Here is a 16,497-nt window from a genome sequence, read left to right as displayed (position 1 = left end):
AACAAAGAGGAAGAAAAGTTCTTTAAACTTTACTTTTAAAGATTTGCTTTTCAATCTAGCTGGTATAGCAAAAATGTCTCATTCAAATCCTCTTAATCTGGAGTACCCTAGGTATATTGGAAATACTCCATATCATTATTATGAAATAAAAATTTAACGTCATCTTTAATGCAAGTTTTAGAACTTACTCAATTCTCTCCATATTACGATGCAAAAATTTAAGACTCCTTCAACATGATTATAATCCTATACCTTGCTCCTAGTTTACAAACTTAAAACTTATAATATATTTATGTAATTAAGCCCATCCTGAATTATAACTGTACTTTGTACTTATGCCTCACTTTATAATTCTTAAAGAAATACAATAACATTGGCCAGGCGCAGTGGCTCACGCCCATAATCCCAACACTTTGGAGGCCAAGGTGGGCAGATCGCTTGAGTCCAGAAGTTTAAGACCAGCCTGGGCATCACGGCAAAACCCTATCTCTACAAAAAATACAAAAATTAGCCAGTGTGGTGGTGCATGCCTGTAGTCCCAGCTACTTGAAAGGCTGAGGCAGGAGGATCACTTGAGCCCAGGAGGTGAAGGATGCAGTGAACCAAGATCACACCACTGCACTCCAGCCTGGGCAACAGAGCCAGACACTGAAAAAAAAAAAAGGAAGGGAGGGAGGGAGGGAGGGGGAGGGAGGGAGGGAGGAAGGAAGGAAATAAAATAAAATAAAATAAATATACTAACACTTACTTAATGTAATGTAACACTTAAATGTAATTCAGACTTAAAATTAGGTCTAACTGGCCTCTTCCCTCAACAAATTGCAAATCAGAAAGGCTTTACCTTTGAGTATAAGCCACTGGGTTAAAGAGTAATGAATTTATTTCACTTAGAGACTACCAAGGGCACCTTATCACTGATTTTTTTGAGAGGGAGTCTTGCTTGTCACCCAGGCTGGAGTGCAGTGGTGCAATCTCGGCTCACTGCAACCTCTGCCTCCTAGTGAATGTTCAAACAATTTCTGGCTAATTTTTGTATTTTTAGTAGAGACTGAGTTTCACCATGTTGTCCAGGCTGGTCTCAAACTACTGACTTCAAGTGATCCACCCACCTCGGCCTCCCAAAGTGCTAGGATTATAGGCATGAGCCACCGTGCTCGGCCTGATCTTTTTTTTTTTTAACATGCTTTTTTCTAATATTTTTACATTGAAATATAAAGATAATTTTTTTACTGTAAGAAAATTCTTGTTATAATTGTTTCTCCCTAAAATGATGTTGCAAAGAGGTATTTATTAGCAAGACATTTAATCAGAATAATGTTTATTTGGCCAGGCACGGTGGCTCATGCCTGTAATCCCAGCACTTTGGGAGGCCGAGGTGGGTGGATCATGAGGTCAGGAGCTGGAGACCAACCTGGCCAACATGGTGAAACCCTGTCTCTATTAAAGATACAAAAAATTAGCTGGGCATGGTGGCGTGCACTTATAATCCCAGCTACTCGGGAGGCTGGGGCAGAACAATCACTTGAACTGGGGAGGCAGAGGTTGCAGTGAGCCAAGATCATACCACTGCACTCCAGCCTGGGCGACAGGCTGAGACTCAGTCGCAAAATAAAAAAATAAAAAATAAAAGGATAATGTTTACTCACATAAACAACAGGCTTTTCCAGATTCACAATTAAAAATTTAGTTAACAGGTACTATTTTCATAATGTTTAGCTTTTCCCTCTATGAATTAAATCAAAATCAAAACAAACAAACAAAAGACATTGGTGTCTGTTACTATTTATCTGGAAATCACCAGTATACAACCACAAGAATAAACAAGCCACAAATTAACATAAATGGGAAATTTCAGAAACTGCCAAATGGGCATAGTTTGAAAGCTTACCCAAGCTCATCCTTGTATTTGTAATCCCAGCACTTTGGGAGGCCAAGGCTGGCGGATCACCCAAGGTCAGGAATTCGAGACCAGCCTAGCTAACGTGGCAAAACCCTCTCTACTAAAAATACAAAAATAGCTGGCCATGGTGGCAGGTGCCTGTAATCCTAGCTACTTGGGAGGCTGAGATGGAAGAATTTCTTGAACCTGGGAGGCAAAGATGGCAGTGAGTTGACATCGTGCCATTGCACTCCAGCCTGGGCGACAAGAACAAAACTCCATCTCAAAAAAAAAAAAAAAAAATTCAAACTCTCTTTCTCTTGAAAACCTTCTGATGCTAATAATAAGGGCAACATGGTGGGTCCCACCCCATCTCCCAACCCTTTTCCCATCAGGCACAATGGCTTACACTAAGTATCAAGCTGACACTTTAAGTGAGACAAGTATTCTCTCTCCCACCCAGTCCTCAGTCAACTCATGTGTTACCCTCCAGGCCTTGGAGGCTTTGAGTCTTGTAGCCCCCTGCTTTAGAGTAATTAAATTCAGTTAAGGAACTTAAAATAAGAAGCTGTTTTTCCCATAAATATAATTGTTCCTAAATTGTAGACTGAAATAAAATAAGTGTCAATATGTCCTGTTGTCTCACCAGGAGTACCATGACCCTCTGATCCTCTGCCAGCTGAATAAATTTGCAGACCACAGCTTTAAACAAAAGGACTTAAAATGTCATTATGAACACTGATGACAAAATAAGAGGTTAATTCTATTTTTTTTCACTCACCTGTCCAATTCCAAGGAAAATTGGTGACGGGAAACTACAAAGAACACAGAACAACAAATCAGTTGAGCAAATATAAAACTCTGAAGATAGTACATAATAAATAATGACAAGTTATTAAACAATCTGAGAAAATGAAAATTTATCAAATTGTTCACTTTTCATTTAATTCTTTTTTTTTTTCTTTTTAAGACCGTGTCTTGCTGTGTTGCCCAGGCTGGAATGCAATGGTGTAAACATGGCTCATTGGAGTCTCAATCTTCTGGGCTCATAAGATGCTCCCACCTCAGCTTCCTGCCACTCAGGCTGGAGTGCAGTGGTGTGATGGCTCAAGCTATCTTTCCACCTCCGACTCCCTAGTAGCTGGGACCACAGGGGCATGCCACCACACCCAGCTAAACATTATATACACACACACATACATATATATATTTATATTATATATATTATACTCTTTCTCTCTCTCTCTCTATATATATATATATAGAGAGAGAGAGAGAGAGATGGAGTCTCACTCTATCACCCAGGCTGGAGTACAGTGGCACGATCTCAGCTCACTGCAACCTCCGCCTCCCGGGTTCAAGCGATTCTCCTGCCTCAGCCTCCCAAGTAGCTGGGACTATATGTGCGCACCACCATGCCCGGTTAATTTTTGTATTTTTAGTAGAAACGGAGTTTCATGATGTTGGCCAGGCTGGTCTCAAATTCTTGACCTCAAATGATCTGCCTGCCTCGGCCTCCCAAAGTGCTGGGATTATAGGCAGGAGCCACTGTGCCCAGCTAAACATGATATATTTTTAATTTGCTTCAAAATACTCTGGGGGGAGATGGTGGAGTGAGTGGGAGATGGACACAAATGCAGCAAGGTTGTGCACACTGGGTAATGGCTACATAGTGATTCATTATACTAGTTTTAAAAGATAATAACCCAGGAACAAATCTAATCAAAGATTTGCAAGAAAGGCATCTGTATAAAAAATTATATATCAATATTCTCAAAATTAAAGATCTAAATAAAGGTCATGGGTTGGAAACTCGATACTGTGGTGAGGTCCATTATCCCTGAACTTATTTATAGAATCAGTATAATCTCGGCAGAATATCAGCAGATATTTTGTGGAAACTGACAATCTGATCCTAAAGCTGAATGAAAAGAAAGGCAAAGAGCACAAACATATCACCCAAGACAATCCTGAAGATAAACAAAGTCAGAGGAATGACTCTAATGAATGTCAGGATTCATTTTCAAATTATAATAAATGAGATTGTGTGGTATTTGCACAAAGATAATCCAATGGGACAATGGAAAAGAACAGAGGTCAAGACAGGGACATACATATACGGACACCTGATATATGACATAGATGATGCTGCAGAGCAGTGGGGAAAAGATGATCTTTCAGCAAACGGCACTGGGTGATTTGGATGCAGACTCCTGACCCCTACCTCACATCATATTTTTACAAGGCAGGACCGTACCTGCACTGGCTCAACCCTTCACTGGCTCCCAGTCATGTCTCAGGCTACTCACAAAGCTGGAATACCCCACAAAACTCAGCCCTCAATCTGTATGTCGGAAGGGAAACGCACCTGTCTCAGACAGGCTAAGAAGAGAATAAAGAAAAACCCTACCTTATCAGAGAAAACAGAATGAACGGCTGGACAGTACCGCCATGCAAATAAAATTAACTCTACTGAGTGCTGGGTCATGCCACCCATACCCTCTTCCACACAGAAGCAACCATTCCCCAGCTGGGTCCTCTGGTGCAGAAAGCTGCCTGATAATAGCATGTCCACTCCCTGAGCATGGCCTGCATTTTAACTGTTGGTCTCTGCAGGGGTATAACGGCTACACCCCTGCCCCAATTCAGGACAGCTCTGCAGAGCTGGTACAACTCAAGAGCCCCTGGGATGAAGCCTTTGCTGTGACTGCCTCAGAGCCCAACTTCTCCCTCTGCCTAATTCTGCTTCCTGGCATCACTTCCCAACATATTTCCTACACCTCTGAGAATACAACCTGTAACATGAAGCAAAATCACAAGGCAACAATATAAACAAACAGTAAAACAACAACAAAAAGGGTCACCCAGCTGGGAGTGGTGGCTCATGCCTATAATCTCAGCACTTTGGGAGGCCAAGGTGAGCAGATCACCTGATGTCAGGAGTTCGAGACCAGCCTGTCCAACATGGTGAAACCCCGTCTCTACTAAAAATACAAAAATTAGCCAGGCGTGGTGGTGGGCGCCTGTAGTCCCAGCTACTTGGGAGGCTGAGGCATGAGAATCACTTGAACCCAGGAGGCAGAGGTTGCAGTGAGCCGAGATCATGCCACTGCACTCCAGCCTGGGCGACAGAGCAAGACTCTGTCTCCAAAAAATAAAAAGTAAATAAATTTTAAAAAATAAACAAACAGTAAAATAACAAAAAGGCTCACAGAAGATAAGTCAAAGAGCCCAGCCTAGAAGAAAATTTAATGCATGGAAGAGAAGGAAGTCTTGCTAATTGCTTCAAGCCATAGAACACCTCAGAAGGAATAAAACCAATAAAACAAAAGCTCAAAATTGAGTTGATATGACAGTCGGAGGAGATTAAAAGAAAGCATGCAGACCTAAGGAAACCAGCTAAGACCAAACAACCTAACTGCCACATAAGGAAATATCTTTAGAAACACCCAGGAGCTACATGGCGACTGCTGAAAATGGAATGACCAACACCTGAGGTGATCATAGAGTGCATGCAGAGGAAAACAACTCTAAAAGATAAATTGATCTGGAAGACAGAAAACCACCATCATACAGGGCTAGTTACTAGGCCTGGAATTTAGAAGACTATATTCCATAACTTTATATTGAATTCCATTCTAATTTAAGTTAAACCACCTTACTGAGTTATTAAACTACTCAATAGGCCAGATGCAGTGGCTAACGCCTATAATCCCAGCACTTTGGGAGGCCGAGGCGGGTGGATCACCTGAGGTCAGGAGTTCGAAACCAGCCTGGCCAACATAGTGAAACCCCATCTCTACTAAAAAATACAAAAATTAGCCAGGCATGGTGGAACACACAGGTAATCCCAGCTACTTGGGAGGCTGAGGCAGGAGAATCACTTGAACCTGGGAGGCAGAGGTTGCAGTGAGCTGAGATCACGCCACTGTACTCTAGCCTGGGTGACAGAGCAAGACTCTGTCTCAAAAAAAAAAAAAAAAAAAAATTGAAACACTGGGTCTAAAAGAAACTCAATAACTTTAGCTTTTTAATATTTTTTATTGATCTTAGACCTCTTATATTTAGAGGGATCTTTTAAGACTTTTAAGACATATTAATCCTTGTAGCGAAGAAATATATATATTTGAAAGTCAATAATTCTTTCAGTTGAACTTCTACTTCTCTTTTCTCCATTCAGTTCAGTTAAAACTAAATTTCATACACGCATGCTATGGCAATCCCCACCTAAATAACTCTTCAAGTGCAGCCAGCATGACCCGTGCAGCGGCCACTCCTGATACGGTGCAAGATGACGTTCCCAGGGTAGCTATCAAGTATTCTTGCCAAAAATGTTTAAACCAAATGAAATAAAGTCTTTAGATCTAACTTTCAGTTAGAAAATAGAAGAAGATAAGTTAATTCAGACTTCAAAAGATGAACTGGACAATCCAAAATGTGGGACATTTTACAAAACAACAAGTCAATATCACAGGGAGGAAGTGGGATAAGGAACTTTTCTACATTAAAGAAACTAAAAAGACAAATCTGTATGTATTGCATGAGCCTTGATTGGATCATAAAACCATAAAAAACTCTTTGGGACAATTGGGATTGTGGGGGGGAAAAGAAGAAAAGAAACTTTTTATCTAAGGAATTATCAGGCCCAGAGAGGCCCTGGAATGTAACAGCAGTCATATCGCTCCTCTTTGAGCTAAATAATTATTATCATTTTTATTTTTTCTGAGAAGGAATCTCACTCTTTTGCCCAGGCTAGAGTGCAGTGGCATGATCTCCACTCACTGCAACCTTCGCCTCCCAGGTTCAAGCAATTCTCCTGCCTCAGCCTCCAGAGTAGCTGGGATTACAGGCACGCGCCACCACGCCTGGCTATTTTTTTGTATTTTTAGTAGAAACGAGGTTTCACCATGTTAGCCAGGCTGGTCTCAAACTCCTGACCTCATGTGATCCGCCCGCCTCCGCCTCCCAAAGTGCTGGGATTACAGGCGTGAGCCACCATGCCCGGGCTTTTTTTTTTTTTTTTTTGAGACAGAGTTTCGCTCTTGCCCAGGCTGGAATGCAATAGCACGATCTCGGCTCACTGCAACCTCTGCCTCCTGGGTTCAAGCGATTCTCCTGCCTCAGTCTTCCAAATAGCTGGGATTACAGGCACCCACCACCAAGCCTGGCTAATTTTTGTATATTTAGTAGAGATGGGGTTTCACCATGTTGACCAAGCTGGTCTTGAACTTCTGACCTCAGGTGATCCACCCGCCTCGACCTCCCAAGTGCTGAAATTACAGGCATTAGCCACCACCCCCGGCCCAATAATTACCTCTTAAAGCCACTTGCTATGTGGGAGCTAGAACGATACCAAGTAGCCATAAAATGCCATACACCCTATGGTTCAACAATGTGTAACCAATCACTAACCCAATGAGAATTCCTGACAAACCACTTTTGTAATCACCCTTCCCCTGATATGTCCTTTTTTTCTTTAAAAACTTGAGCCTCTCAGCCGGGAGTGGTAGCTCACACCTGTAATTCCAGCACTTTGGGAGGCCAAGTCGGGCAGATCACAAGGTCAGGAGTTTGAGACCAGCCTGGCCAACATCGCAAAACCCCATCTCTACTGAAAATACAAAAATTAGCTGGGTGTGGTGGCAGGTGCCTGTAATCCCAGCTATTCGGGAGGCTGAGGCAGCAGAATTGCTTGAACCCAGGAGGCGGAGGTTGCAGTGAGCCGAGATCATGCCATTGCACTCTAGCCTGGCAGACAAGAGCAAGACTCTCAAAAAAAAAAAAAAACTTGAGCCTCTGTTTTGTTCTCCTGAGCACTCCCCAAGGAAATGCGGAAGTGTTTCAAGCGTCCCAGGCTGCAATCTTCAACCTCAGCCCAAATAAGCTCTCTGTATTAATTTTCCCTCAGCTTCTTCGCTTTAGGGGGACCGGATGAGTATAGATTTGGTAGTAGATTATTTTAGGAAGTTATTGTTAAGTTTGTTAAAAGTCAAATGATACAATGTAGGAGAATATCCTAAGATCTCAGGAGAGGCAAGCTGAAGTATTTCGGAGTGCAGTGCTGTGATGCTTGCAACTTACTTTCAAAGGCTGGAGGGGAATCCCAGCACTGTGCCTGCCCTGTTCACTCCTCCTTTGCTTTCCCGTTTTCAGTATGCTTGAAACTTTTCAAAATAAAAAGTTTGGGAGAGGAGGAATCTAAGTAATCCTCATAAAATTAAATAATTAAATCAAAGGCCCCATTTCCATCTCCTTTTTGGATTAAAGAAAATAATTTATAAATGAATAGCTTCTGTAATATGAATCCATTTTTATAAAAAATAATTCATTAGCCGGGCGTGGTGGCTCACGCACGCCTGTAATCCCAGTACTTTGGGAGGCCGAGGCGGGCGGATCACGAAGTCAAGAGATAGAGACCATCCTGGCCAACATGGTGAAACCCCGTCTCTACTAAAAACACAAAAATTAGCTGGGCGTAGTGGCGTGCGCCTGTAGTCCCAGCTACTTGGGAGGCTGAGGCAGGAGAATCGCTTGAACCTGGGAGGCAGAGGTTGCAGTGGGTCAAAATCGTGCCACTGCACTCCAGCCTGGCATAAAGCGAGACTCCGTCTCAAAAAAAAAGTAGGCCGGGCGCGGTGGCACACATCTGTAATCCCAGCACTTTGGAAGGCCGCGGCGGGTGGATCACGAGGTCAGGAGATCGAGACCATCCTGGCTAACATGGTGAAACCTCGTCTCTACTAAAAAAATACAAAAAAATTAGCCGGGCGTGGTGGCAGGTGCCTGTAGTCCCAGCTACTTGGGAGGTTGAGGCAGGAGAATGGTGTGAACCCAGGAGGCAGAGCTTGCAGTGAGCCGAGATCGCGCCACTGCACTCCAGCCTGGGCGACAGAGCAACACTCTGTCTCAAAAAAAAAAAAAAGTAATTCATTTATGTTTCTATGTCTCCACCTATTTATTTATATCCATCCACCCCAAAAAGATGTCTGAAATTGTTGCCTCATGTTCATTATAGTAATTTTTTTTTAAATTTCACCCTAATATTTCTATTTTGTTTGAATTCTTTTTCTCTTTTTTTTTTTTTTTGAGATGGAATCTCACTCTGTTGCCCAGGCTGGAGTGCAGTGGCTCAATCTCAGCTCACTGCAACCTCTGCCTCCCGGGTTCAAGGAATTCTCCTGCCTCAGCCTCCCAAGTAGCTGGGATTACAGGGGCCCACCACCATGCCCAGCTTATTTTTGTATTTTTAGTAGCAATGGGGTTTCGCCATGGTGGCCAGGCTAGTCTCGAACTCTTGACTTCAGGTGATCTGCCCACCTGAATTCTTTATAGTAATCACAACAGAATAACTTTTCTTAAAAAAGGTACTGACAGCTGGGCGCAGTGGCTCACGCCTGTAATCCTAGCACTTTGGGAGGCCAAGGCGGGTGGATCACCTGATGTCAGGAGTTCGAAACCAGACTGGCCAACATGATGAAACCCCATCTCTACTAAAAATACAAAAATTAGCTGGGCATGGTGGCTCATGCCTGTAATCCCAGCTACTCAGGAGGCTGAGGCAAGAGAATCACTTGAACACAGGAGGTGGAGGTTGCTGTGAGCCAAGATCATGCCATTGCACTCCAGCCTGGGAAACAAAAGCAAAGCTCCATCTGAAAAAAAAGAAAAAAAAAAAAAGGTATTGATTCTAGGTAGTGGGAATTATTATTGTCTTCTTTGCTCATTTCTGTATCCCCAATCTTTTAACTGAGTTCTTGCAGATGTGAACATGAGGAAGTGAAGATCATGTGGACAGAACTCCTTCAAGAGTCTTCTGATTCTGGCTGGGTGTGGTGGTTCACGCCTGTAATCGCAGCACTTTGAGAGGCCGAGGCAGGTGGATCACTTGAGGTCAGGAGTTCGTGACCAGCCTGGCCAACATGGCAAAACCCCGTCTCTACTAAAAATACAAAAATTAGCTGGGGAGTCAGGTGCGGTGGCTCACTCCTGAAATCCCAGCACTTTGGGAGGCCGAGGCAGGTGGATCACTTGAGGTCAGGAGTTCAAAACCAGCCTGGCCAACATGGTGAGACCCCATCTCTACTAAAAATGCAAAAATTGGCCAGGCACAGTGGCCCATGCCTGTAATCCCAGCACTTTGGGAGGCTGAGGCAGGCGAATCACAAGGTCAGGAGTTCGAGATCAGCCTGACCAACATGGTGAAACCCCATCTCTACTAAAAATACAAAAAATTAGCTGGGCGTAGTGGCAGGTGCCTGTAATCCCAGCTACTTGGGAGGCTAAGGCAGGAGAACTGCTTGAACCCAGGAGGTGGAGGTTGCAGCGAGCCGAGATCGAGCCACTGCATTCCAGCCCAGGTGACAGAGTGAGACTCTGTCTCAAAAAAAAAAATAAATAAATAAATACAAAAATTGGCTGGGCACAGTGGCTCACGCTGGTAATCTCAGCACTTTGGGAGGCCAAGGCGGGTCGATCATGAGGTCAGGAGTTCGAGACCACCCTGGCCAAGAGACCAGCCTGGCCAATATGGTGAAACCCCGTCTCTACTAAAAAAATATATAAAAATAAAAATTAGCCAGGCATGGTGGCAGGTGCATGTAATCCCAGCTACTCGGGAAGCTAAGGAAGGAGAATTTCTTGAACACAGGAGGTGGAGATTGCAGTGAGCCGAGATTGCGCCATTGCACTCCAGCCTGGGCAGCAGAGAGAGACTCTGACTCAAAATAAATAAATAAATAAATAAATAAACAAGCAAGCAAGCAAGCAAGCAAGCTAGGAGTGTTGGTGGGTGCCCATGATCCCAGCTACTCAGGAGGCTGGGGCAGGAGAATCGCTTGGACCCAGGAGGCAGAGGTTGCAGTGAGCCGAGATCACGCCACTGCACTCCTGAGTAGCTGGAATTACCAGGCCCAGCTAATTTTTGTATTTTTAGTAGCAACGGGGTTTCACCATGTTGGCTGACCAGGATGGTCTCGAAATCCTGACCTCAAGTGATCCACCTGCCTCGGCCTCCCAAAGTGCTAGGATTATAGGTGTGAACCACTGCGTCCGGCCATGGGGTCAATAATTTAAAAGTAAACTAGCCAGCCAGATGTGGTTTTTGGCTCACAACACTCAGAGCTGCTCAAGTGCTGAAAGAAGCAAGCAGAAGACAAGTACATGCCAAGGTGAGAAGAAAGGAGTCTCACGTGTCCCTCCTAGAGTGGTTTTCAGCAGACCAAGCAGGGAAACAATGCCAGGAGGCACAGCCACAGCAGTGAGAAGGGACTGAGGAGGAGGCCTGGGAAGGCCAAGTGTGGACAGCCTGCAGGGGAGATCTCAGAGAGGTGCGGTTACTCGCTGTTGATCATCCGAAATGGGCCACTCTTGTCATAGCAAACTAAAACAGTAGCCAGGGAGGAAAAGCATTAGGGTACAAAATGTGGCTCCGAGAATGTAATTCTCTGCAGGCCCAACTGCTGGAACTGCTTGTTGTAACCTGAAACCAGTTTTATCTCTAGCTTCTGAGACCACTTGCTGCAACTCCAGGACTAATTTTGCCCACCACCTTTGCTCACCAGTCATTGCTTGCCAGCTCCCCAAACCCTGACAGTGCCAATAAACTTTCTCCCAGCACAGTATGTAACATTTCTTCTTTTTCAGCAAAACCTCGAACCTTCTCTTTGTTCTTCAGACATACCAAAGACCACCCAGATTGTATGTGTGACTCACATGGCAATTCTTCCCAAATAAAACATTAAATTTACAGCCTTGTCTCCACACTGTTATTTTGACTTTGACACTTGTAAGGAGAGGGTCCTGGCAGCAGTCATGGGAAGCAAGGTTCAGGAGAGTTTGCTGGAGACCAGAGTAGACTGTGACACTTCAGCGTGTGGGCCCTGAAGCCACAGGAAGAGTGACCTGAGCTAGGTGGACAGGAAGGCTAAGACTTAGATAATCAGTCACCAGAAGCTCAGGCAGCATTCCACAGGGGACAGAAAGGATGGCACATCCAGAGTCTCAACAGAGCATGAGCAGCTGGGAGCTAGGAGGACCCAATCCCATCTCCTGGCCCAGGCCTGGTGGGTGAGGCAAAGATGCAGCTCCATCAAAGGGAGTGAAGGAAGCAACATCTTCAGGAGAGTCAGGTTTTCATTAAAGTAAGAGCACATTAGGAGTTGCTTGTGGTTTGGGATACAGAATTCCAGTTCCCACCACTGAGGATTCCAATTCAGTACCTTTTATTGAAAAAACCTCTCCAAGTGATTGAGACTACTGGGCAGGTTTGGAAATTACTGTGTCTAGACCAGGCGCAATGGCTCATGCCTGTAATCCCAGCACTTTAGGAGGCCAAGCCAGGTGGACCACTTGAGCCCAGGAGTTCGAGACCAGCCTGAGCAACATACTGAGACTCTATCTCTAAAAAAAAAAAAAAAAAAAAGCTGGGCATGGTGGCGTGCACTGCAGTCCCAGCTACACAGGAGGCTGACTTTGGAGGATTGTCTGAGCCAGCAGAGGTTCCAGTGAGCCGAGATTGCACCACTGCACTCCAGCCTCGGTGACAGAGTAAGACCTTGTCTCAAAAAAACAAAACAAAACAAACAAACAAACAAAACCTCAAAGCCTTTGGATGCATACTAAACATATATAGCAAATACTGAGCAAATATTTGTTGAAATGAATACAGTAAAGTTAGATATTTTTATTAAGCATCATTAGCAAATTCTTCCATGTCATAGACTAGTAGTACAATATTATATAATGTTAAAGCAGAAAAGACCAGCTTGGTGTGGTGGCTCACACTAGTAATCTCAGCACTTTGGGAGGCTGAGGCAGGAGGATCACTTGATTCAGTCATTTGAGATCAACCTGGGCAATAGAACAAAACCTCGTCTCTACAAAAATTAAAAATTCAAAAAAAAATTTTAATTCAAAAATGATCCAGGAGTGGTGGTGCACACCTGTAGTCTCAGCTACTCAGGAGGCTGAGGCGAGAGGATCACCTGAGCCCAGGAGGTAGAGGTTGCTGTGAGCCTTGATCATGCCACCGCACTCCAGCCTGGGCAACAGAACAAGACCCAGTCTCAAAAGAAAGAAGAGAAAAAACTGCACAACTCCAGAAAAACTGTACGACCCTTATGAACTTGATCCCAAAGGACCAAGAGTATAACCAAGCCAGTCGCGGGGGCTCACACCTGTAATCCCAGCCCTTCAAGGGGCCAAGGCGGATGGATTGCTTGAGCCCGGGAGGTCGAGACCAGCCCAGGCAACATGAACCCCTCTCTACAAAAAAAAAAAAAAAAAAAAAAATTGCAAAAATTAGCAGGGTGTGGTGGTACACTCCTGTAGTCTCAGCTACTCAGGAGGCTGAGGTGGCAAGATCACTTGAGCCCAGGAGGTAGAGGCTGAAGTGAGCTGTGATGGTGCCACTGCACTTCAGCCTGGGTGACAGAGTGAGACCCCGTCTCAAAAAAAAAAAAAAAAAAAAGACATAACCAACAGGCCACAAACTCTGAAATGCCCTTATTTCCCCCTCTTGCCCCAATAGGTTCTCACAGTTCACAGCCTTCAAAGGCCCCTCTGTCCAACCAGGTAAATCTGGCATTACAATGAATTATAAAACTAACAAATCACTAAGATCACCCACTCATTTTGTACCCTGACAGAAACAATCTGCCCAAAATGAAAAAGGAAAAAGCATCCCCTGAGCTACATTCCCATGACCCTGCGAATCAGGTAACTACCAAAAGGTCCTTTCTTCTATCCTACAACACAACATTCTATCCTCAGACAGCTCATGCTTGGATCCGATTTCTATGGTTTATTGTTGTAACCACATCACCCCAGTCCTCCTCCCCTCAATAATGTGTGCTTAAAGCATTTTGAGAGGAAAGAATGAACAATGTTATGTGAACAGGGTTCTCCAACTGTATATTACATTACAGAAATGTGGAATGTTTATTTAAAAGGATTATGAGGGTTTTGGCCTTCCTAAGGCAAGAACTCCATTTTCTCCTTCAATCATGAAACTCAATAATTTAAAGATAGAAAGGCTAGAGCCTTTTTTTTTTTTTTCAGTCTCACTCTGTCACCCAGGCTGGAGTGCAATGGCATGATCTCAGCTCACCACAACCTCCGCCTCCCAGCTTCAAGTGATTCTCTGCCTCAGCCTCCCGAGTAGCTGGTATTGCAGGCGCCCGCCACCACACCCAGCTAATATTTGTATTTTTAGTAGAGATGGTGTTTCACCATGTTGGCCAGGCTGGTCTCAAACTTCTGACCTCAGGTGATCCACCCACCTCAGCCTCCCAAAGTGCTGGGATTATAAGCGTGAGCCACCGTGCCCGGTCCTTAGAGCCTTTCTTAGGAGGTGTCTTATATCATAATTCTTCCTGGTTGAACACTGCCCTTCATCTTCAAAGCATTGACCATGGTTTGCTGGTGCCTGCTTCCAGTAAGAGGACTTGGGTTTTGGAGGCGTTGACTGCCATGGCCAGTCAGCACCCTGCTCACTCAAGTGCACAAAATGAAGACTTACCTTCAACCACCATTGACATAATGACTGGCCACTCCCAAACAAGCCCATCAATAGCATTCTCATTTTCTGGTATTTTTTCTTTTTTTTTTTTAAGACTGAGTCTCGCTCTATCACCCAGGCTGGAGTGCAGTGGTGTGATCTCAGCTCACTGCAACCGCTGCGTCCTGGGTTCAAGTGATTCTCCTGACTCAGCCTCCTAAGTAGCTGGGATTATAGGCGTGCACCATCATGCCCAGCTAATTTTTTTTTGTATTTTTAGTAGAGACAGGGTTTCACCATGCTGGCCAGGTTGGTCTCGAACTCCTGACCTCATGATCTGCCCGCCTCAGGCTCCCGAAGTGCTGGGATTACAGGTGTGAGCCACCGTGCCCAGCCTTTTTTCTTTTTTTTTATCGTAAGTGTTTAAGTTTTCTTTTTCCTTCATTAGCTTCCGTGTCAAATGCTCCAGGTTTAGGTACAGTATGTCCATGTTCATTTCCTTGAGGCAGGGCTATGTTTCCCATGGACACCAAGCAGCAGGCTGCAACACACTGGAGAGACCTTGCCAAGGATACTGATGGCCACAGGATCACCAAAAAATATCCCAAATCCATCCCTTCCTTTTACCTCCGCTGCTATGCCCTGCCCAGTCCATGCCGTCTTTACCTGCAGCCCTGCAGTGGCTTCTAGCCCCTCTCCCTGCTGCCAGTACTGTCAGTTCTCCACCCGTCTGCCAGCCAGAGAGATCTTTTTAATCACACAAATTGTGTCAGGTCACTCCCATGTCAAAACCTTCCGAGGGACTTCCAATTGCACTTAGCATGAAACTACAGCTATTTATCCAGTCTCATCCTTCTACCCTGGTCCCCAGATATCGGCTCTCAACACAGCAGCCAGAGTGATTTAGATCATGTAATTCCCCTGCCTGACACCTTGCGTGGCTCCCATCTCATTCAGAGCTGATGCCAGGGCCCTGGCAGTGGCCTCCCAAGGCCCCACACAGGCCAGCAATCCATTACTCTCAGACCCCATCTGGTACCATTCCCATTCAAACTCTTCACTCCTCCAGGCCTGGAATGCTCTTCCCCCACCCCCCAGTGTGGCTTGTGTCCCCACCTCACTCCCATCTTGGCTCCAATGCCACCTCCTCCTGAGGCTCCACTGATCACGCTCACACTGCATACTCTCCCCTCCCTCTCTCCCTCACTCCCTTTCCTGGTTTATTTTCCCCCCAGCACCTTGGTCACATCTGACATAATGTAAATGTTACTGGCTCATTTATTGGTCCACAAGGATGCAGCTCCGTGAAGTTAAGGATTCTGATCTGCTCTCTTCACTTCTCTTTCCCAACAGTGGGAAAACACTGTTCTCCTCGAACAGTGCTAGTACATCACAAGTGCTTAGTGAAAGCTGTCGAAAATGAGAGAAAGAGCTGACTCCTGCCTTCCCTGCCTACCTCCCCGCCCAGGCACAGTGACCTTCTCTCTGTTCCTCCAGCAGCCAAGCTCATGCCCACTTCAGCACATTGCACACTTGCTGCTCACTTCTACCTGGAATGCTCTGTGACAGCTACTCCAGCCCAGGCACTCTCACATCAGATCTGAAAGTGTCTCGTTTATTCATGAACCTACTTGTTTATTTTCTGTCTCCACCACCGAAGCAGAATCTCCAGAGCAGGGACTTTGTGCTGTTCACAGAGGCTTCCCTGGTGCTTGCAATGGGCTCAGTATTTAGTAGGTGCTTAATAAATATCTGTTGGAGGTACACCCAATCGAGCTTATGTGGGTCTCAGTTTTCTCGAATATAAAATAAGAAAGGTGAGGCTGGATGAGATAGTTTGCACCTGTAATCACAGCACTTTGGGAGGCCAAAGCAGGCCTAGACCAGCCTTGGAAACACACTGAAACCCCACCTCTACAAAAAATCAAAAAAATTGCCGGTGCAGTGGTGCACACCTATGGTCCCAGCTTCTCTGGAGGCTGCAGCAGGATTGCTTGAACCCAGATGGTCAAGGCTGCAGTGAGCCATGATTGTGTCACTACACTCCAGCCTGGGCAACAGAGTGAAACCTTGTCTCAAAAAAAAATTATACACACACAGACACACACACACACACACACAC

General features: G+C 45.0%; 1 protein-coding gene across 1 annotated transcript in view; it reads right to left on the bottom strand.

Annotated features, from left to right (window-relative positions):
• Window positions 1–16,497, bottom strand: part of SLC35D2 (solute carrier family 35 member D2) — a 62,505-nt gene that overhangs the window by 44,757 nt on the left and 1,251 nt on the right. The window contains exon 2 of the mRNA XM_003260527.3: window positions 2,661–2,694. Within this exon, the coding sequence (XP_003260575.1) occupies window positions 2,661–2,694 (34 nt within the window). The remainder of the gene's footprint in view (window positions 1–2,660; window positions 2,695–16,497) is intronic.

Source organism: Nomascus leucogenys, chromosome 1a (assembly GCF_006542625.1).
Source record: "Nomascus leucogenys isolate Asia chromosome 1a, Asia_NLE_v1, whole genome shotgun sequence".
Lineage (NCBI taxonomy): Eukaryota > Metazoa > Chordata > Mammalia > Primates > Hylobatidae > Nomascus > Nomascus leucogenys.
Note: the sequence above shows the minus strand (reverse complement) of the source record. Positions and strands in the feature narration are given on the sequence as shown.